General features: G+C 35.0%; 1 protein-coding gene across 1 annotated transcript; it reads left to right on the top strand.

Annotated features, from left to right (window-relative positions):
* The first annotated feature begins 458 nt into the window (after positions 1 to 458).
* On the top strand, positions 459 to 22,018 carry LOC120634276 (mitochondrial folate transporter/carrier). Its single transcript, XM_039904769.1, has 6 exons — positions 459 to 817; positions 3,451 to 3,604; positions 5,679 to 5,931; positions 12,335 to 12,448; positions 14,863 to 15,008; positions 21,245 to 22,018. Exons 1-6 carry the CDS (start codon positions 667 to 669, stop codon positions 21,390 to 21,392), a joined length of 966 nt encoding a protein of 321 aa, XP_039760703.1. The 5' UTR covers positions 459 to 666; the 3' UTR covers positions 21,393 to 22,018.
* Positions 22,019 to 24,299: the final 2,281 nt, after the last annotated feature.

Genomic DNA, 24,299 nt, shown 5'->3' with positions numbered 1-24,299 from the left:
TGACAAAAACTTTTGTTCGCTGACGTTAATATAAATAATGAAAGCTACCTCTATTAATTTAATAACAATATGAAATGAAATAGTAAATAGATAATTTATTTTACATTATTTTATATCAATCTTTCATCGCTTAGTGAATTATTACGTCAGTGCTTTGATTCAAAATACAAAGTAATACAATTCGATTTGGGAATCGTATCGCATGTCATCGGATCAACTTTATAAAAATTTAAAAGAAAGAATACTTTTTATTTTATTTTATTATTAATTTAACTTATTAATGTTAACCACACATGCCAAGCAATTTATTGCATAAGAACTATATTAATTGCGTATTTTTCATTACTGTTTGTTCATTTATATTCTCACGATTCAACCAACGTCGGAACGAATCGGTTTACAGGTATCATAATATATAAGTTCGACTGGTGCATCACTAAATAACGTGTAGAGGAACGTCACTGAATTACATGAAAGAAATCATGTGGAAATCATTTCATTCACGCTTATTCCATTTCATCGGAATATTACGAAAGCAATGATGTGCAGTGAAAATCGTTATTTATTAAATTTCGCTAAAGTTACGTGGGAAAGTGTCGGGCAGGCGTAAGCGTAAAATATAGTCCTATCAAGATGTTATTAAGCCTTTGATTTACTACATTCGTCATGACTACAATGAAGAATTCTAATTCGTCGTCTTCTAAACTTGCTCTTCTCAACCATATAAAGTACGAGCACCTGGTAGCTGGTATATCAGGTGGCGTCACATCAACGTTAATTCTGCATCCCTTGGATCTTATTAAAATTCGTTTTGCTGGTGAGTAATTTTACTACATTTAACCACAAATACTATGTCATTTACAAACAATGTTGTGTATTCGCTTCCGTGTATAATCTTCATCTTTTAGCGCACTTTACTAACTCAATGTAGCTTTTAAATTTTACGATGGGCTTTGAAGAAAATAGAAAAGTTTATTAGCCATTGTTTGGTGACCTTGAACTTGGGTGTAGGCAGTAATGTAGGGTAGCAGTGAAAGTAGCCCGAAATAACAAAAGAAATCCTGACGCAATCACTATTTTAGTTTACACCATAATAGTTTATTTTTGTTTGGCTCATTATCTCAATACCCTTTAAGTCAGTCAGTTATTTTTTTTGCATACTTTCTGTTCATTTACCTTCATCAACTTTAGCCTGTTCATATTATCACACACAGAGGCAATAGAACTGTACATCAGCTGCAAAATTGCAGTCAAGAGTCCATACAGAAGGTATAGGTATAGGTAAATTGCAGTTTTTGTGCAGAGCTCTTTTTATATATACTGTTATTAAATCTATGATAAGTTCTTCATAGCATTAAGAAGAGGTTTTATTCTTGACAATATTATTTATTTTCTCAAAAGAACTCAGTTATGATCTGGATTGCTTAGGAGAATTTATGTATTATTAACTACAAACAACACTTAATGTGTACATTTTTTACTTAAAAACTATAAACTAAACGTATTAATATCTTCTCATATAATCTATAATCTAAAATTATAGTACTTGTTATGAGTTAGGAATTTAGTGGTGTCAATCCCTGTGCTTTGGAGAGCATGTTTAACCTGTGGTCATGGCTATTATGATTAAAATTCAATAATAAGTAATTGTTAAAGTCCAATAACTGCATTGAAGCAGCATGGTCTACGCTCCAAAACTCTCTGAGAGAGAAGTGCTTTGTCCAGCAGTGATGATGAAAACTCTGAATTTTCTACATAAACTTGCCTTATTTACGGGTTCATCAACAAGGTTGTTCAACGACAAGGCTGCTTGGAAGCAGGCCACTCCGCTCTCATCTCTCCCAAAACGGAAAAATTCTGAGGATTGTTAAACTTTAAAATGATGTTGGAAACAAGCAATCTGCTGAGTTTCTTGCTGGCTCTTCTCAGTGGAATCTGTCTTCCGAACCGGTGGTAGAGTCACTACAAACAGACTTGACATTTCATAAGTGCTTAATAATTAGGTCTACTTGAAATAAATGAATTTTGAAATATTTTTTTACATCCGACTAGAGAGGTGTTTGCCTAGTAGGAATTGCTGTTGATGATGACAGTTAAGTGTTTATTGCCTTGAAGTTAGTCTTTGTTTTGAAATACTGTTTTTTTATTGATAAGATTACTTTTAATTACTCAAGCAAGGCTATCAGGCAAAAATATATAACCTATCATCTTTATGAAATCATAATAAAGTACTTTTCATGATTGCAAACAGCTTATATTTTGCCTTGAATACTAACATTTAAAATGTGCAATAGGTTCGTTTGTAGTGTACCACGCTGGCCCAGTATGGATTGGTGGACTCCACACACCTTTGAGAACATTATGGAGAACTCTCAGGCATGCAGGTTTCCTCACAATGTTTTCTTTCACCATAGAAGCGAGTGATATTTTAATTCATTAAAATGCATATCATTGCTGACGGAAATTCACCCAAAAGTTAAACCAACACCCTTACTACTAGGCTAGCACCATTTTGCAATTATAGTGATTGAGTGATAATTATTTTAAAACAATTATATTTTTAACTTCCATCAAATTCCATTCAATTATTACTTCCATCTTACTTGTAGTATAATAAACCTATATTTAATCATAAGATATAGTGTCAATTCACTTCTCGAAACTAAATAAAGCAAAAATTACCGTTTTACTTGATCTTTATAAAAAGTAGCAAGAGTTTTCTTCCACATTTCTATAAGCAATCCTCTGCTATATAGAGTAACTACTAATACATACACATCAAAAGTGATTCCTGAGCAGGTCTTTATTTATTGAGAAAACTCTATCTATATACACATAATATATAATTATGTTAATTATTCTGCTCCATAAAGTTCACTGTGCTCATTTATAGCACAAATTTGCAGCATGTGTAATTAGTTTCCTGTCAGTTTCAACTTCATTGTTGGATAATTGAAAGGCATCATTTGTCAAAAGCATATTTATTATTTATCTTTTAAGTCTTTGTCATTAAAATTCAAATGAGGGTTAACAATTTATGCTGAATGAATTTAAGCAAGACATTCATAAAGAATCTTTAGCCCTCATTTAAATCGTTGAACCTCTGATGGTTGCATAACTCAGAAGACAGTTTTTTACAACACAGGCAATGGGACAGTTGTTATTGTTGTCGCCAGCAGGGATTATTAAGAAACTTATGGGTTCCTTCCCCAAACAGGTTATCCCTTTTGCTGTCTTAGACATGGGCTAATCTCTAGTGGAATAAAAACTTTTTATTGTGTTTGTTTGTTTTTCTTTCTTACTCTAATTAAGCTACCAATAGGCATAGAGCTACTACTTTTTATTCCAGGATAACAAACGGTTCCCACAGGATTTGTAGAAAACCTTAATAAATGCGGACGAAAAACGCGAGCAAGCTCTAGTAATATTATATTTTTTGTTTCATGTTAGTGAATGATGGGCGGACCGCAACTGTGCCGCGGTATGACGGACTGGGTAGCGCGTTTGTCACCATAGTGAAGAAGGAGGGCGTGCGGGGCCTCTACCGCGGCGTCACCCCCAATGTTTGGGGCTCCGGTTCCGCGTGGGGCTTCTACTTCTTGTTGTAAGTACTACTCATAACTACCGGGATAAATAGATCGGCCGGAGAGCGCTGCAGACTGACAAAGCTAAGTTGAACCAGAAAGTAGTTATGGTGGTCATTTATAGGATCGCTTGCGGTTGGAACCATAGAATGTTCTAGAAAGGAGACTGTATGCAAGATAGCACTTCTTTGGCACTATTCGACTTTCTTGATGGATTATTAGTAGACTTATACGGGCTAATCGGTGAGGTAATGTCACGTTTGTGAAGTAGGGCTAGCGGGTGCTCTACCGTGGTGTCACCCCCAACGTGTGGGGCTCCAGTTTGGCGTAGAGTTTCTACTTGCTGTAAGTTCTAATTTTAACTTTCGAGATTAATTAATTTTTAGGAGCGCCGGAGGCTGACCAAGGCACTGCTGAGTAGGAACACAGGGCAGTTATGCATGATAGATTGCTGTTGGACCTAGAAAGTTCTAGAACGAAGACTGCGTGATAGATAGCATATTATAGACGGCACTTTTATGTTAAATAGTGGACTTATAATGGCACGCTAATGAATGAGAACTAGCGTATAGTGAACTATTCGACTTTCGTGATGGTTTAGTAGTAGCTAGATCATAGAATCGAATGCTTATAAACAGTCATCGAATATAAATGTCAGAATTTGGAGCCATAGATCAAAGTTTTGGCATGGCATAACATTTGCAATTTGCATAAAACATGAAAACATTTTATTTACAAGTTTTATCGATTTCACATTATACAAAGTCATTGGAAAAATGGAGTACTAGTACTTACACAATCTTTATTAAGTATCAGAATTATAGTTCTTTTGACAGCCTATTGGCGCAGTGGGCAGCGACCCTGCTTTCTAAGTCCAAGGCCGTGGGCTCGATTCCCACAACTGGAAAATGTTAGTGTGATGAACATGAATTTTTCACAGTGTCTGGGTGTTTATCTGTATACCAAAGTAAATATGTATATTATATTCATAAAAATATTCATCAGCTATCATACTACCCATAACACAAGCTACGCTCACTTATTAAGTATATTTATGTATTTGCTAAAGTTATACGTGACCCCATTTGACCTTAAACGTTATGATATGGTTCTCAATGTGTAACTTTTTATTATATTTTGTACAGAAATATTTCTTTAAAGGATTGCTCCAGGAACAAGTTATGAACCAAAAATGGTTCATTATTGTGAACACTAATTGCCCATCGCTATCCTATGAGAACTATAGTTACAGATCTCGTTTCGGAGCCCAAAGTTCAAAGACTTTAGTCTTCAGGTACTGAGGACTTTGGACGAGAAGGTGAAGCTTCCCGAGCGCATCCCTGCTTGACTTACGTAACTGGATCGTGGGCCCTAGGTTTATATACTCGTCTACAATTTCGGGTGCAGAGTTCTCAACTGGAGTAGCTGATGTGTTGAGCCTGCCCTGTAATGTGCAGTGTTGGTAAACCCACACAAGGTTGACTGACAAAATAAAACGTGTCACAGGGACCAGCGACAAAAATTGAATTGAGTAAAAATCCCTATGTAAGAATGTCCAGCAGTGGAAGTCCTGTGGTTTAGATGATCTTTTTTTTTATACTCGTCAGGCTTTCTTTCGACGAATTTCATTCGTCATGGAAAGCGATGTTGATATCTAGGTCGGAGCGCGTTTGCCTAGAAAATGCCTGATCACACTTGCTTCGGAGGCATTCAGATCGTACGTAGCAGGAAACACCGATTATTGTAGAGCGTTCTTAACCTTAGCAGTACGTATGAGAAATTTGATAAAAACGCTTCCTACGTGTTGAGTGAATGCCGTCTCGTCTCATCACCGTCTCGTTGTTCTGCCGAAGTAACAAGATTAAGAAGTCCTTTAGCACTCTCAGCAGGATATACAAAATCGATAAACCGATGTTTTCAACGATCAACATTTAGTAGCACCGACCAACATTTCGTCGGTGGTGTTGTAAACTGTGTAGTTACTTACACCAGAGTTAGCAAATCGTCGCCAATGATGATGATAGTTCCCCCTTTCCAACTAGCCTGGTAATATTAACTATGGATTTTCAGATTTTCCTCGTAACAATTTTCCAGCTATAACGCCATAAAAACATGGATCCAAGGCGGGAACGCTCGCACGCCCCTGGGCCCCGGCCTACACATGCTGGCGGCGGCGCAGGCCGGGATCCTCTCCCTCGTGATGACCAACCCCATCTGGGTGGTGAAGACCCGCCTGTGTCTGCAATACAGCGAGGAGATCACCCTTGCGGAGCACAAGAGATACAACGGCATGGTCGACGGCCTCAGCAAGATCTATAGGACCGAGGGCGTCAGAGGGCTATACAGGGTAAGTCGCTATATTTCCCTCCTTTAATAATTTCATTTCGAAGCGATGATAACCATATCTATATATGACAGATAGCTGGATAGGTTAGGGCTTCGGACTCCCTTTCTCGAACTTCTTCAAACTTAGCCTTACGAGTAGTTCGATCCCAAGCACGCACCTCTAATTTTTCGGATTTATCTACGTTTTTCATTTAGGCAATTAAAATAGCACTTGTTTTAACGGTGAAGGAAATCATCGTGACGAAACCTGTATGCCTGAGAGTTCTCAAAGGCATTTGAATTCACCAATCCGCACTTGGTCAGCGTTGGGGACCGTGGCCTAAACCTTTCTCATTCTGAGGGTAAACTACAGTGGGACGGTAATGGATTGATTATTTGTTGAGATACTATGAGAATACTTCAATATTCGCAGAGTATCAGTATACATAGTGTATAGTACTCTGCGAATATTGAAGTATTCTCTTATTAATATCATGTCTTGTATAATGTCTTGTTGTGTGTCATCTTTCATTCATTTGTCTTATAGTTATTTGACGGCCGACTGGCGCAGTGGGCAGCGACCCTGCTCTCTGAGTCCAAGGCCGTGGGTTCGATTCCCACAACTGGAAAATGTTTGTGTGATGAACATAAGTGTTTTCCAGTGTCTGGGTGTTTATCTGTTTATATTATAAGTATTTATTCATAAAAATATTTATCAGACATGTTAGTACCCATAACACAAGCTACGCTCACTTTGGGGCTAGATGGCGATGTGTGTATTGTCGTAGTATATTTATAATTATTTATTAGTTATCCATATATTATGTAGTTAGTGCAAGTGGCCCTGCCATACTAACAAGATGTAAAAATATGTAAAATAAATAAATGATGTCGATTTATTTCAATTGGCTGTGGCGGGCCTTAAGCTCAGCCATGAACTGTTATGGCAGTGGACTGTTATAGACACAAATGAATTTTTATCTCCGGGCTGGGACGAAGAACTTTTACCATTAATTTTCCCGGTTATATATCATATAAAGCAGCATTGAGGATATATGCTCTTAAACCCTCTCTCTTGTGAAAGCGGACGACGCCGACGCTTCATTGTACTCGAACGCTAAACCGCTTGGCGACACGTATCATTATCACACATTTACCTACAGATAAGTTATTTGACCAATTTTTGCATAAATTCAAAATGTTGGTATAAACTAGTGAGCGACACCTGGTTTAAAAAGCATTTGTTTTGTAAACACATCGGAAAATACGCGCCTAGCAACTTGTTATTGATCTTTGGAGACATATTAAATGCAATCGGAAAAATGTAGATGCGGCTGTTTATAAACGAACCTATTTACACTTAAAAACAGTACCTTTAGGGTCGTCGTACACCTGGCGAGGTTACAGCGTTAGCCCGTTCTATTTTACGTCTCTTGAAGTAAGTCCTGCAATTTTGATTACTTTAAAATGATGATGCACATTTTCACTAACTACGAACAAGGCAACGTGTAGTACGAAGTAAGTAATGCCTAAACAATGAATACATTTACCTTTTACCAATCAATTTTCACTAGGCGTTTCATATAACCTAACTTGTCTATGATTCTTACCACAAGGTCTGGTTTGTATTTCCTTATTTTTCATGCTTCGTATGGTCGTAATGGTATTTAGGGTTATTAAAAAAAACAAATTTATATTTTTTTCATCCGTAAAGTGTCAGTTTCAGAGTTCCCTGAACGTAACGCGCCACCGAATCCCGGTCGTAACTTTACATCTAACATTTGTTGAAACGTTTTTTTTCTCTACGCATCACCCAAATCATTACACACCCGATTTATATACCGATAAGACGGTAGCGGGCTTATATGTTAGGGGTATGACCGTTATATTAAACCTATACCTCTTATACCTCTTATCGGCTCTGACGCGGCATCGTAACGGGACACTCTTTGCGGCACATCTTTGTCAGTAGGCTAATAGCCACGTCCGAAGCCACGAAGAAGTTCTGGTTTAGACCAGAGAAAAATCTCTAAATTGTTCATTCCGGCTATCGAAATAGGTTTCACTTATAAGACCACAGGTACAGATCCCCACAATTCAGTTGACTGCCCATCTTTGATGACTAAAAGTCGTATACTTTCAAAGTTCCGTAGAATCCGAATTCCGTAGAAGAATTTGATGACTAAAAGTCGTATACTTTCAAAGTAAAAAGAGATATAATATTAAATCACAAAAAAAGAAATTGACGCAACTTATTTAATATTAAATTTTTATCGATATCAATATGATCGATCTTGTCTCCAAAATTGCAAGTGGCAGATAAAAAAGGTGTATGGAAATGTACGTACAATACCAACGGTGTCCTTCAAATTATATTTATCACAAAATCAATAATACATACAAATCGCGGTTTTGATACTAATACTAAATGCGGAAGTGTGTCTGTTTGCTGTCGGAGAGTTGATGAAACTATGCTAGCTGGGATGCAAGGCACAGACGTCTGGAAACAGGGTTTTTCTAAATCGCTTAGCGGCACATCTGTGTCATTAGGGTGATAACAAGCCGCGGCCGAAGCCACCCACCAGACCAGAGAAATGTCTAAAATAATAAATTCGAACCCGAGATCTCGTTAAAGGGATTGGCTGACCAGTTTAATGGATTGGGTTTATAGTAATAGAAGTAAATAGTTTTCGTAAATAAACCTATATCTTATTAAAACTCGAAACATTTACACGATAGTTTTTACCATTATTTATATTGCCTTCTTAAAAATCGGTATTCGGTATTGAATGTGTGCAAAATGCATGTGCATGAGGTAATTCATCTTTTCCATGAATTCGCAGACACTGGCTACGTTTTCTCTTACGTAATACCAATTATTGTGAAGATTCCGATAATAATAGAGTTCATGGGAAATCACGCCAACTGCGCCAAGAATTTGACGCGAAAATACGAGATGCACCGTTTCGCAACTATAAACTATTTTTGACTAGGCCAACCTGCGGTTTCGCCCGCATGTTCTTTATTCTTCCTTTATAATATTATTCCATTACCTTAGATACCGCAGTAAATATCATTTCATTAAAATCCGTTAAATTTAGAATAACGGGTTATTTAAAGATTTGCATAAATCTATTCCTGCACGGCTAGCATGGGCAGGAGACAATTATCTTCCCGGGAAAAGGATTAAATTTTTTCTTCTCCTACAGCTTTATAAACTCTCAGAGCACCGGCGCACTAGTTAAAATCATATCCAAATAATATACAAGTATATGTGTAATAATAATCGGGGTAAACCTATTCAATGTTCCCGTCCATTCAGTGCGAAGTACCTATTCGTGCGTGCAGGTGGACACGTTAATTATATCCCCTATCAGGGGATATAATCGGGGGATATATTTTTTGTCTCTTGCCTGTGCTACTACTGTATGCACAGCAATATTATCCTATTTTCAACCGAATTATAAAAAAGAGGATGTTCTCAATTCGTCCGTACGTTCCTTTTTTTTGTATATTTGTTACGCGATTACTTCCGCCTATTATAAACCGATTTTGTTTTTTTTTTTGTTTGTTAAGCTACACCTCGGTGGTGGTCTCATTTTAATTTGATGAAGATCCTGGAAAAATCTAGGAAACTTCAAATGTTTTAGGAACATCTATAGCGATTTGAGCATTTTTAATGCAACTTGAGCATTTTCTTTCGAAAGGCGCCATTTAGCTTCAAACTGATGATGAACATGGCCAGCGAAACTATACAATAATAAGTATTACAGTAGTTGCGCTTGCGATTATGGTATAGAGTAGGTTAGCAATGAATGCTCGTGACGATAAAGAAGCCAATGATGAAGTACAGGGAGAACTCCTCAACCATTAACGCCCCGCCCCCGCTTCTGGAAAAGCAATATTTGGTAGAAGGTTAAGCAGCTGACATTTGATTATTATAAGTTAGGCATAATGCAAAACTACACCAGGCCAAAACCGAAGGCACCGTCTTAAAAATGTTGTAGAAAATATATTTTTTAACAAGTTCTTTTTTGTGAAAAACTTTTTTTTTTAATTGTTTTTAGTTTCTCATTTTGGTGATGATAGCAGTGTAACAATTACTTTTAAGTACCTTCATTACTATTATTTTATCAGCGTTAAAGTAATAAATAATTGTAAATTTAAAAAGAGTGTTTTCGCTTGTCATTTATTATTTTTGTACTTTAACAAAGATGTACCTGATAAAATGAGTGGCTATAATTTGTTTTGATATATTTTTTTATTAATAATACATTGAAGCGGTTTAATGCTAGTGGTCAGGACCTCAGCTTCCTTTTTTACGGGGGCCAAGTGCAATCCCCGGCACGCACCTCTTTACGGAGTTATGTACGTTTTAAGCAATTAAACATCACTTGTATTAAGGGACATACATTGCGAGGAAACCCGATGACTGAGAGACATAACGTTCTTAAACGCGTGTTAAGTCTCGCTTTCTTATTCTTAGAGGAAACTGGCAGTTTGATTGGTGATTACGTTTTTCACAGAAAGCTTGCGATAGGCATAAATATTTGCTGCCAAAAGTCACTTTTGTCATTAGCCTGTTGTGGGATTCGTAATTACCCTGCCATGCCATGAGCCGTCATTGAGTTGATAATAATGATGATTTATGACTTTCCCATTAGAATTTTGGTCGTTATTTGACGCCGACTCCAATATTCAGTTTAATATTTGCGCACTCAGGATATAAATTGACGGCCTCCTGGCGCAGTGGGCGGCTACCCTGCTTTCCGAGTCAAAGGCTATGGGCTCTGTAGGATCTGCTAATAGCGTCCCCTAGTCACTGGCTCGGCAATGCTCACGACCAACTGTCACACGTCTACTCTCGCCTGCGGCTCGGGTAATACTGACGTATTAAGTTAGTAACATTGCTCAGGAACAGACGAGACAGTGTAATCACATACGCTCGATTCCCACAACGTGGAAATGTTTGTGTTGTGAACATAAATGTTTTTCAGTGTCTGGGTGTTAATATATATATTATAGGTAGTAGTAACTAGATGGCGATGTGTGTATTGTCGTAGTATATTTATGTATTTATTTATTTACAATGGACCATGGATGTTAGAACAACGTTTACGCGAACTTCGTACATTATTTGATAATAATGATTTGACAGGCGTTTTATTAACTGCCATTACGTTTATTCCGTTTGGAGCAACGTTCGGTAACTGGGTTATCTTTGTAAAATAACGCTGCACTAATTAGATCTGTTTTGTCTATTGACTGTTCAGAATTAATTCTAATACTACAAGGTGGCTCAATGAATACAGCCGATATATATACTCAAATTATAAATGCAAAAGATCTGGATGAAAGATTAGGATAGGTTATTATTATTATTATTATTATTATCCTATTAGCACACAGATTAAAGTCTGGGATAGCAAAAATGCCATATGCCTTTTATCCCGAAAAAAATTACGGTTTCTGCGATCCAGATTTGTTTTGCGTTTCACAGAGCAAGATTTTTCTGTTTGTTCCGACACTTTTGTTACTTTAATAATATATAAATTATTTTTTAATTAAAAAAAAAACTGACTTCAACATACGCCCAGGAACTAAAAAGCAAAAAAAAGATTGCTATCTTGGGTTTCATTATTGTTAATTTTTAATAACAGCTCGACCGAGTAAGCATAAAAAAAAACATACATACAAAAAAAAAGATTCAGACGAATTGAGAACCTCCTCTTTGGTTAAAAAAAAATATAGAAATTTTAAGGTGTTCTTATAAAGTGCATGCCACTGGTTATATGCATGGAATAGAATAAACATATATGATAGAATAAACATAATAAATATATATAAATAAATAATAGAATAAACATAGACGATAAACATATATGTATATGAAGACTATCTATTGCCCGCGACTTCGTCTGCGTTTGATTTTGTTTTTTGATGTGTCATTCAATTCGAGATCGATGAGTATTCAGTATCGCTAAGCCAGTTTGCTGCTGTCCGCTGAGGGGTTCTGTCCTCTATCTCTGACCACATTCATCAGATCTACATAAAGCAAAATTAAACACATATTATAACCTATCCTAACTATCTATAGTACAAAAAAAAAATTTAAATCGGTTATAATTTGTCGGAGTTATGGTGTAAAATCGTCAAACACTTTCATTCCCTCTCCCAAAGGAGCTTTAGCTTTGAGGAGATTACCGAGCTTAATGTCGGGATAAAAAGTATCCTTTATTACTTCTAACACTTCCAAGAATATGTGTACACAGTTTCATTAGGATCGGTTAAGTAGTTTTTGCGTGAAAGCGTAACAAACAAACTTACATTGACATTTATAATATTAAGTAGCGAAGTAGGGAAAGACAGTTTTGACTTTGACTTCTTTGAACACGTTATTATTATTTAGTATTGTTTGGTTGCAGGGCTTCATTCCGGGCATGTTTGGCGTGTCGCACGGCGCCCTGCAGTTCATGACATACGAGGAGATGAAGAACAGGTACAACCAGTACAGGAACCTGCCCATTGACATTAAACTGGTGAGTTTCCTTTTGTCGTTTTATAATTTGTATTAGTTTGTTAATTTGTTTTCAAAATATCTTTATTAATTAAATAATTGTATTTCAGTTCATATCCTAGTGACTAGCCTAGGTTTAACAAATAAATAATGTATTACTTGCAGTTTAGCAGCTTACAACACCTTTTTAAAACTTTACAGCATATAAACTAAACATTATTAACAACTTATTGAGCCACATAACAGATGATAATAACTTGTTTTACGTAGAACTTGGTACAGACATACGTTTATTAATAAAATTAAATGCATTTAAGCAAAATGCATTTGTATTAGTGTTTTTACCTACACTTGGACTTCAATTATCAATGCCTGCTGCTAAACAAATGTTTTTTTATATTGTAATACTAGCTGACTCCAGCGCCATCTGTCGAGCTTTGTGAATCTAAACCGTCCAGGGTGCCACCCAAACGCATACCAAAAAATTCATTCAAATCGGTCCAACCGTCTAGGACGAGTTCAGTGACATACACAGGCACACAATACATATATATATATATAAACATTAAAGTTCATAAATACGTCATAATATAATGGCAATCGCTTAGAATTACGCCTATCAGCCTTAGTCTCTCACTTATAAGTCAATTTACTGAAATAATAATAAAAAAGAAAAAAAAACAGAGCAACACATCCTATAAAGCAAGGAACGTCCAACAGAGTTCCCAAACCACGCCCTTTATACCGGAAAGCAACAATGCTACTTGGCGGCAGAGATAAACATTAGAAGTAAGAATAAACTTACAGTGCAATATACTAGGTTACATAAAATTCATAATTCGTTTAAAGGAAATTACATACAATTCTACAATAAACTACCAATTGACATCTTGGAGATGTCTCTTAAAAAGTTCAAAGTTTGTATTAAACGTAAGCTTATAGAAAAGTCCTTTTATAGTATAAAGGACTACGTAAACGATAAAAAAGCCTGGGTGTAAATTATTGCTCTAACCAGGTTGCTCGTCTAATAATTTAAAATGACATTGTGAGATGGCTATAACAAAAAAAAAAAAAAACACCAGGCTAAGTTTGTTGTGGGCTTCTTCTTAGACCGGGACGCGTTTGGAACCCTCGTAGCTTTAGTTTTAAGTTTACGAATGTAGTTATCGCCATCATCTCACTACCGTGTAATTCTTATGTACGCATCAAAAGTGCCACCTGTGGGCCTACTTGACTTTGACTTTTGACTTTGACTTTAAGCATCGAAGTACTACTTCCCCGGAGCCGTCACGAAGCGCTGTTCTACTACTAAGCTCTACCTACTACTATTAATTTATAGGAACTGATTGAGGTGTTGAAGTGACATAAGGAATTTAATGTATTTAAAATACATATAATAATTTTTGGAACCGACAGGATTTGAATCTGCGACTTTCTGGCAATTCCGACCTGAGCGCTTTTACCAATTAAGCTACGGCTCTACCGTCGATGCCGCAATAAGTCTATGCCTCTTACATATGGAGGGTAGAGGTAAGGAGAGTCATCTTATATGGGAGAAAAGTTGAAAAAGTGTCCAGTGTATGAGCTAAATAACAGTTCAAAAATCCTCCACAATGGCGCTGGTGGATGCACAGGGTATGGTATGAATGTAGCAATCGTAGATGAATTGAAGTATGCCGAGTTAAAAAATTTAATGTCATTATCGACTAAAGTAGTTAATTATTGAGAAGTTCAACAACTTACGTTGTACAAAATATTGTGGTAAATATAACCTTACTTCCTTGTTTATTTTTCAAGCCTACTCTAACAAGATTTATATTTGGCGCTTCTTTAAGAGTTACCCTGATGCAAATGTGGCGCCATCCTAATTTAATACATTTTGACGACACTTTTTCATATACACAGATGACTCTCCTTACCTCTACCCTCCATACTCTTACATAAGTCTTATAGCGACTGTAGCGCCATCTAGCAGGAAACATTTTTATGTGCATTTTAAATTTATAAGACTGCTTTATATAAATAATGTTGAGTTAGAGCAATTCATACCCACGCTTCTTTATCATACATGTAATCCTTAATATTATAATAGGATTTTTCTATAAGCTTACTTTTTATATAAACTTTGAACTTATTGAGAGACATCTCAAGGATTTCATCTGGTAACTTGGTTATAAAATGATAAACAACCCTTACATGAATTACTATTTTTATGCAGCCTAGTAAACTGCACTACAAGTTTATTTTTACTTCTAACTTTTATGTGCATTTTAAATTTATAAAATTACTTTTGTCACTGCAACTCCTCAATCAGTTCCTATTGATTATTAGTAGTAGTGTAGCTTATTAGTAAAACAGCTGTGGACTAAAGGCCTCTCCCAACAGTTATATGCTATTAATGAACGGTGGTGTAAATGTTAAATCCCATGATTTCAGACGTCGATCGAGTACCTTACATTTGCGGCGGTGTCCAAACTGATCGCAGCGGGGGCGACGTACCCCTATCAGGTGGTGAGGGCGCGCCTCCAAGACCAGCACCGCACCTACAACGGTGCTTGGCACTGCATCACCGAGACCTGGAGGTATGAACGCATCCGAGGGTTCTACAAGGGCCTCACGCCGTACCTCCTCCATGTAACGCCCAATATATGCCTCGTTATGCTCATATGGGAGAAATTCACCAATAACGATTGATCCAACCACCTTATCTGATGGGAAACGTACACGACTATTTTAATGCACCCTCCCCACGAAAACTGGAGAAGCTACTTTAAAGTTAAGCCACTTATAGTCCATTTCTTCTTACCTGTCTTAAAGTAACCATTTTAGCGTAATTAATGCACCAAATATATGAGAGAATACAATATTACTAAAAAAAAAAAATAACAAATAATATCAAGAGTTTTTATGGTGTAATTAAGAAAACACGTACCCTTTTCTTTTGATATTTTTAAATCATATTGTCATCTTAAAAGTAGTGTAGGTAAAAATAAATGGACTCTAGTTTGGTAAATTGTTTTTTGGCATTTATTTCATACAATAAACGTCAAAAAATAGACATTTATTGTTTAAGGTAAAGGACTTAACAGTTAGTTGACTTTTCAGTTTTCGAGTGCTATATACTTAATTTGTAATAGTAATTTATCTTACAACTGTGGTTAGTTGGTAATTAAAATCGAGACGCATATTCGAATGGCGCCCAAAGTTTAATTAACAATGCCCCACGTGTATGGTATTACGTTTTTCGATACATTTGTAAGTAATAGCCACTTGAAATTATTAAACTAGCAGATAGTAAAGGGAAAATATTTTAACTTTGACAAAGTAGACACTTCCAAATAAATGTATGGAAAAACATTATGGGTATTTATCTGTTTTTTTTTGTCTATACTCAAAGATATTGGAAATACGTAGACTACGCATCATTTATTAATTCATTCATGTAGTATTAATTATAATACGACAAAAAATCGAGTACAGATTTTTTTCGGTTAATGCATATTGTGCATATTGTTTCGTCTACTTATATTCTTTGGTCTTTGTATTTATTACCATATTTTATTAATAATCTGTATGTGATTGTTCTTTGATTGACAGTTCTGTTACTTTGACATTTTGTATGGACCAATTGATCAATGACATAATCTATTTGTTTACTTCTGATCGATAAATAACTCCTCCCACTTATTTAAAAAAGAAATATAATTTATTTTATAAAAAAAGCTTTATTCGACATAATATTTGTGTTGGAGGAGTTAATGAACTCATTTAATATCTGTTTAAATTTTGACAGCTGTCACCTTGACATTTCGGACAGGGTTTATTGTGGTGTCATATTTGACGACGGTGAGGTAAGATTTAGGGCGGAGACGTACTTATACACACGAGACGTCGCAAATTTGTTGAATCTAGGAATAAGTTGCATTTCACGAAAGCTGGTACCAGTACTTGTTTGAAGCACTGTGCTTAAGATATGTATACTAACGGTAAAAAACAGAATCAAAATTCAAAAATGCTTTATTCATGTAGACCTTATCACAGGCACTTATGAAGCGTTCACACATTGGACATGTTACACTAATGTCAGTGATAGTGATTTGCATTTGTTAACTTAAAATTAAAGCTAGGAGGGTTCCAAACGCGCCCTTGTCTATGAAGAGCCCACAACAAACTAAGCCAGGTTTTTTTTGTTATCACAATCTCACAGTCTAGTTAATGTTGAGTTAGAGTTGTAGTTTTGGTGGGGCTTCACAGGTTAAAGTTGAGTTTCATATTTAAGCCCGCCAACTCGCATTTAAGCAGTGTGGTGAGTCTAAGATACTATTTTAGGAGATGGCACAGCAGTTGGACATGTATATGCTGATGCCATGATCATAACGAACGTCACTATCAACTTTTGTAGAAATGACTGGTAAAAATACTACAGTTTGATTTGACTCAACACGTGTCCCGTCCCGTGTGTTAAATACGTTTCGGCCTTATCTGTAAGTGGGATTAATTATTGTTTTATTTACTAATGTGCATTTTATTGTGGAACCCCGTTTTTGTAGTATTTTAAACTATATTTCCGACGAAAATCCTCTGGCGTAATGTTAGACATATTTGACACGGATTTAAGAAATATTTATTTGTATATCTGCGACACGTTTTTAATAAGTAATTATGGATTATTTAAATGAAATAAATTAATAATTATTTTAAGTGTAAGTATTGAAACCCTTTGTGTTATCTGTTACTCTTATCTAAAACCAAAAAAGAAAAAAAAAAAAACAGTAATTTTAAACGCCGATCAGCTTTAGGGATACAATTTTGTCGCATTCATTATTTGTGATATTTTTCGTGTAACTAAATTCCGTATTCACAAAATAGCCGAATGTACATATGAAGTTTCACAGTGCATTGTTTAGTGTGGGTAATACATTATTCAAAGAACCTACACTGTGCGTTCCGTTGTACTATGATACTTCATAGTGCTGTCTGTGAACTCGGATGTAAGGTTATTCTAAAGTTGATCTAAGGATTGAAGTTTTAAAAATAAGTATGTGAATAGCACGGTTTTATCTATGTACTATGAGTGTATATCGTTGGCTTTTTTATCAATTTGAACCGAATTCATCTTTTCTGGTAGAAGACGTAGCATCTCTTCGCCGTCGCAATATGTGTAAAGATTGATAACGAAGCCAACGTGTTGAAGCCTGTCTCACGACATATGTTTTGTGTTCTATCGCTCATAATTCTACTAATATCCGCCATGTTTGTAATCTCCTAGTAGTAGTTGTACAATTTCCCATCAGATTATATTTTAATTATTAACACGGCAACACCGACGGCGGTGCTGCCGCAATTTAGTTATTTATGAATTGTTTGTGATAATAGTACTTAGAATTTAAAAAAATTACTTCCCAAAACCTCCCTGTAAAAGACAATTGTTTTACTTTTTTTACATAACGTTACATGTGTGGTGAGACGACGTTAGGTTCTTTATATGTAAGTTAGGATTTGTTTCAACTTGTTTATGTGGTAATAATCCGTTTTAACAAAATCCTAAAAAAAAAGTAATCACTAAAATAAACCTTTTTATTAGAATAAAATATCTACTTTCATATATTTCCCGTAGCAAGTTTGAAGCTTTCTATCATCGAGGCTTTTTTTTAGTCACAGCCCCGCCTACAAATATAATCACAGATTAACACTTTCCTCAGTTTTTTGTGAGGCGAAACATTAAATATTAGACATTCGGCTTATGAATTTGAACTTTAATAAGAATACCTAGTGTTTTGCCTTGTTTTCCGATATTAACGTAAACAACATTAATTACCATCGATAGTCACGTCACACCTGGGTGCATAGTGTGAAATGGTCTACCATAGTTTACTTATTCTATTCGATTCCATCTAGGCACAATATCGGTAAACAGTATTGCCATTAGATGGCGCTCTTTTGATTCCATATAAATCGTAGTTTACTTTAACGCGATCGTATCGTAAACTTAGGTAGAAAATGTCACACTAAGAACTCTTATAGCATACTATGTAGCGTCTACACATATGTAGCGTCAAAGATGTAGCGTACTTGCCTAGAACATGCTATTCATTCTTGAATTGAAGGTACCCTTATATACCTAGGAAGTGCAGAAAAGCAAAGTGTAACTGGCATTCCAGTACCCTCAGTATAGTATTTGCATGCTTGCAAACGTGCGTATGCGCATTCCGCATATCGACAACACCTTCATAGCATAATACTCAACTACTGGACAACGTTCAGCAAACTTTCTGCCAAAAGCACTATCTGTTTTAGACAAATTTTAGCTTTAAAGCAATGTTGATAAGTTCCATTTTACTCTACTCTACTAAAATCTTGCAATGTGTACAGAGTGTTTTTAATTCTCGGAGATAGGAAATTGGCGTGCCTCGGTGAGTCTGTTAAGCTATCGGTCCCGGTTATTAACACTTAATATGTGATAATATTTAATGTCTAATGATGCAGCTTGGTTGGTCTAAAGTTAAAACCCTCTCCTATGAACGACCTCGCAGTAGTACATTAATAGGCATTATTTATGCTAATAGGCGAATTGCATCGCTAATATATGCTCAAACAATATCGTACCAAAGTTCTGTCATTCAAAATTAAAATAAATACATAAGGTTGCAGATTGATAAACCTCGCTGCATACATTCATGTAATTTCCTCCAAAAAGCACTTATGACTATGAATCCTTAGACTAAATTCCCCTGTCTCTTAATTTTTTATGGTATTCATTTCACTGAACGCTGATAAAATATCAACCTGGACACTGATTTTCTATGTCATTAATTCTAATTTTGCATGAAACACATTTTGTGACGGAAATTTCGTCATACAAGTACTCAACTTTTGCGTCCCTAATTGTGTTTAAGAAATAGAGAGTTAGGGCTGCACAAGTTACATCACTTTCAATATGACAGATTGTCGTTGATAAAAAATCGACAGTTTTGATACGTTCTTAAAATATGTCGATATATTATATCGATAATATTTCTTGACACTAGTCTTTCGCGTAAATAACGCGGGGTACCCTTAGTATGAAATCTGTACCCCTACAATAAATAGTCGATTCGTTTTCGTGTATCGAAACACTATATCGTCTTATAATGGAACCTATCCATCTTGTTTTAAAGCTCAAATCCTTTAAAAATCTTAATCTAACTCCTAGAGGTTTACTCTTTCAATTCGCTTTTTATTCATGTGTGTAATTATTATTCTTTGACGTTAGTGTATTTCCATATTCAAAAACGATTTTAATTTGCGTACAAATACTGTACGTGTGATAATCAACATTTATTATCTATAACAAACAAAACACATTATTCTTGACGACTTGTCATGTAGTAAAACGGTTGCATGAAAAAAAACCACAATACTTATAACGTACCTAAAGCCACGTTTAGTTCAATTTAGAATTTTAGACGGTTTAGCAATTTTTCATGTTGTAGTTTATTAGAAAAAAAAATATAAATGAATCATTAATAAATTAATTTAGTGAATTATAATTATACCTATTATTATTACGTTATAAAATGTGATAAAGGAGCGATGTTGATGCATGTCAGTAAAAATTGTTTCATTTTGAGGATTGTTTTATTTTTTTTGGAAAATACGATAATCTTTTCTTTTACGATACGTGTTAACAAGGTGTGACATGACATATATAGTAATCTTTGACAAACATGACATAGCGTATTTTGTCTACCGTCAATGTTAGATGTATCTTAAAAATTGAAAGTATCTAGTTGATTTTAAAAACTTTATAATACTTCAATTGGTTTATTGATCTTATTTTTTAAATAAGTTAAAAAAGTCAGAAAACAATCATAAGGTCGAAAAATTTTGGTGTGGAATTTATAGTGACACTCGAATCTGATTTGAGTTTAAATTTTTACTGACATGTAAACCTAAGAAAAAAATGTGTGACAACTAAATGTGATGTTGAAATTCGAAAGGCGTATTGTTAGATTCCTTGTCTTAATAATTCTTAGTGTAACTCGTTTGGTGGCTGGCCACATTAATAATATAATCACTAAGACATATATATTATATTTTTATAAACATATATATTCCTTAGGACTTGATTCAATTCGCCTTTATCAATTTGTGTGATCAATAAATAATTATTATTGCAAATTGACATACGGTATTTTGTTTTTATTTTATTTAAGAATTTGCGATAATATCCTCCATAAAAAAAAAGAACGATCGACAATACATATAAAATAAAGTAAATTGTGCTGCACGCAAATTTCATAACAAGAGTTGAAAGTTTAGAACGGTCAAAGAAATGCTGTCGTTATGTTGCGCCGTTATCGAATATCCTGTTAAAAATTATTAAATATCGAAATTACCGAAGTTAAAAATAATTAATGACAGCTTTATGATCGCCATACTGTGTATTAGCGAATTAGTATTATTTTTATTTGACAGTGATAGTTATACAGATTTTTTCACAAACTATTGATTGATGCGGTTTTTTTTAGATATTGATTTTCAACTATTTGTTCCGAGGTTTATTAATTTTGTATCACGGTATCACGTTTAAGCAACATTAAAATCGTAATAATCATTTATTATATGCCTTTATAACAAGATATTATAATATCCATAGAGAGAATTCGGATTTATTATTATAAATTAAAAAAGAAACCCAGTTTGATTATTATTTTGCATTTTTAATCTATGGAGTGTCAGTATGGTTAGTTTTTGAACGAAATGGTAAGTAAGTAAGATGTTTATAGTTATTGGTTTTACTTGTTTATTGATGATACATTTTTTATGAATTTTACAGGCACGAAGGCTGGAGAGGTTTCTACAAGGGTCTGAAACCGAACTTGATCCGTGTGGTTCCAGCGACTATGGTGACTTTCCTAACGTATGAAAAAATGTCTCACTTCATGCTACAACGTAACCGAGATAATATAAAGCTTCCTTCTTAGAATGTTATGGAGATGCGGCCTTTCTGGCCAATAATCACGAGGTATTTCGGTAGTTTGACTATTTTATCAATACTTGATAAAATAGTCAAACTACCGATTGAGGTCGATTGTTAGTTGATTTACTTACCTACCTTATTTCGTAAACAATCTTTCAGCGACTGTGGAAGAAACATTTTTTTAAATTTCATTACAAATACCTTGTGAACAGTCTCACCTGGTATGCAGTCTAAGATGGTGTCGCGAGCTAACCTGTTAGGGGTGTGGCAGTTATATTAAACCCATTCTCTTAATAGGTTTCTACTCAGCTTCGTAAACGGCTTGGCGGCATGTACGTAAATTCGTAACTAAATAGTAGTTAAAAGATCGATTATGTTTTAAGACAGCTAAGAAAACAAATACTATAGCATCGAGATTTCAGTAAAATCGGATCCAAGTGATACGCAGTACCGTAAAAAAATTGGCATTTGAATATTAAATATACCATTTCATCAGTTACTACCGCGTAACAAAAATTATAATACATCGAGTGGATGCAGTTTTTAAACGGCAAAACAATTGGACATCACTTCAATTTTTTCAATACCGCGTAAGTACACTTGTGCTCATTTTACTCGAACTATCGATTTCGCTATCAGCTACAAAGCCGAAACTAACTTTATATCACGTAAGTTATATTGTTATAAGCGGTCCTAGACGATTATTAGCGCTTATTAAACAATGTAAGTTACGCGGTACCAGTGACTATTTCTATATTATTGTGTAGTTCGCCTGAAGTTAGCATCACAAATTTTTTAACAATTTCATCGAAAAAATACAACTACTACATATGTGCTCAAAAGGTCGTGGTTTTGAGCGAGTAAATATAAAAAAAACGTGTGTGCGTACTTATGTACACGCGTTAGAAGTTATACTTCTTTGGCGTAACATGATAAAAAAAATCGATTTTTTTTTTTTTCTAAAGCCTTATTCTACGTTTGTAGAAAAACGACACTAACAAAGAAAAAAGGTATTTTATACTTTGAAAGTTTTAATATAACGCATTATCTAGTTATCTCATTAGCGGACCGCAAAGTTTCACTGAACATTAAAATTTTAGATTTTTGTACAATTGGATCAATTATATCACCGGAATGAGGCCGCAGACTTTGACAATTGAAAGTTTACACTGTCACACCTTTTTTTGAAAAACTAAAATGTCGACTAACTTCAGGGTGTCGGTTTTTCGTGACGGTGTGCGAGCGCATCGTAAAAAGTGGGCTGGCGAACGATGTACTCCCCTCTCACTTGGTTACAACTACCTTTATTCTGCTACAATCGTGTAACCATGTGCGCGCGCATTTCGTTACATTGATGACGATTTTTTCCTAAAGCTAAAGAAGTATAACTTCAAAAAAATCACAATTGTAGTTATTTAAATTTTGTAAGTTTACCTATTGTTTAAGTTTTTTTCCAATACTTATTACCTTTAACTAATATTCTTTTGTTAATTAAGTTGTTTTTTTAATTGTTCTAGGTTATCTGATTTTCAGTTCTTTCTAATGTTTGTAATCATCACAAATTACGAGTTTCGAGGTTATAATATTGTAAGGTACACAATTATTGTCTATACTAAATTGTAAAGTCTATATTATGTGGAATCAAAGACAAAAAAAAACATGGTACTATTTTTAGACTTGTCAATTTAGTTTAGTTAGGGTTGTTTTACTACAGATTTGGCAACATAATTCTAGAAACTGAATAATTGACATTTCTAAAACAAGCTGTGCTTCTCTTATCCTCTTACCAACATAAGAATAGATTTCGAAACTCCCTGGCGCAGCGTTGTGCGCGGTTTAAGTGGAAGGTCTCGGGTTCGAGCCCCGGTTGGACCAATTTGGAATTTTTTCTAATTTTTTTTTGGTCTGGTCTGATTAGGACGCCAAAAACGTGCCGCTAAGCGATTTAGAGTTCCAATGTTGCGTGTAAACATTGCGTTGGTATGGGCTTAATACAACTTCCATACCAAGAACAGGTTAGCCCGTTAAAATCTTAGACTGCATCATCACCGGCAGGTGAGATTGCAGCACAGCTAACTTGGAGTGCAATAATAAAGAAACAGAAAAATAATTTTAGACTTGTCATTTTTGTTTAGTTTTGTTGTGTACAACTGATTTACCAATCGCAGTTATGTAACAACTTCAAACTGTTTTAATACTCTTGTCTAAATATTAGCCAACGAAATGAGAAAACTACAGTTTTGTTTTGTACGTATACTCTTTGTAGCGTTGCGCGTAAGTTTAAGCGATTGGCTGATTTTTATGTATTCATTGACAGTTGCTTTATTATTTACTTTATTCGTGAGGATTATAATATACTAGCGTACTCAGCATTCTCTTCTATTCTCTTCACGAGCGGCTGAAGATCATTATCTACACCCATGTACACCCAAACATAGAATATCATCATAGTAAATAAACGCTGTATTTGAAAGTTCAAAAATAGGAGTGCTCCGATCGTCACCAAACTTAACAGGATTACTCGCCAGGTCAATCCGGAGATTCCCTGAAAGTTTCATTGAAATCGGTCCAGCCGTTTCGGAGCCAATACGGAACATACCTACACACTTTCTCTTTTATATATATATAGAAAGATATATGAGTTTAGATTAAGTAGTGTATAAAAGTGACCATAATTCCTTTTATCACAGAGTTGACAAAATACAAATGGTTCAAATCAACCAGTAGGTTATTTAAAATATGGCTGTGCTAGCTATGTTCCTATTGTGTTACATTTGCCCATTGTTGTACGTTATTTTTATTTGTATATGTTTTGAAATGTGGCTACCTCGTAGGATAGAAGTATACCAAATGACAATAGCAATCTTGCCTATGTGTATTTTAAGACAGTCGTAGAGCTTGCAAAATTAAT

The sequence above is a fragment of the Pararge aegeria genome, chromosome 2 (genome assembly GCF_905163445.1).
Source record: "Pararge aegeria chromosome 2, ilParAegt1.1, whole genome shotgun sequence".
NCBI classification, from domain to species: Eukaryota; Metazoa; Arthropoda; class Insecta; order Lepidoptera; family Nymphalidae; genus Pararge; species Pararge aegeria.
The sequence above is the reverse complement of the archived record's forward strand: the minus strand, read 5'-3'. Positions and strand labels throughout refer to the sequence as shown.

Bases quoted from the DNA above. Each gene is read 5' to 3' on its own strand.
- LOC120634276 (XM_039904769.1), top strand. From the start codon at position 667: ATGACTACAATGAAGAATTCTAATTCGTCGTCTTCTAAACTTGCTCTT. The intron at 3,605-5,678 runs GTAAGTACTACT...ACAATTTTCCAG, and splicing joins TGGGGCTTCTACTTCTTGTT to CTATAACGCCATAAAAACAT. The intron at 15,009-21,244 runs GTATGAACGCAT...TGAATTTTACAG, and splicing joins TGCATCACCGAGACCTGGAG to GCACGAAGGCTGGAGAGGTT.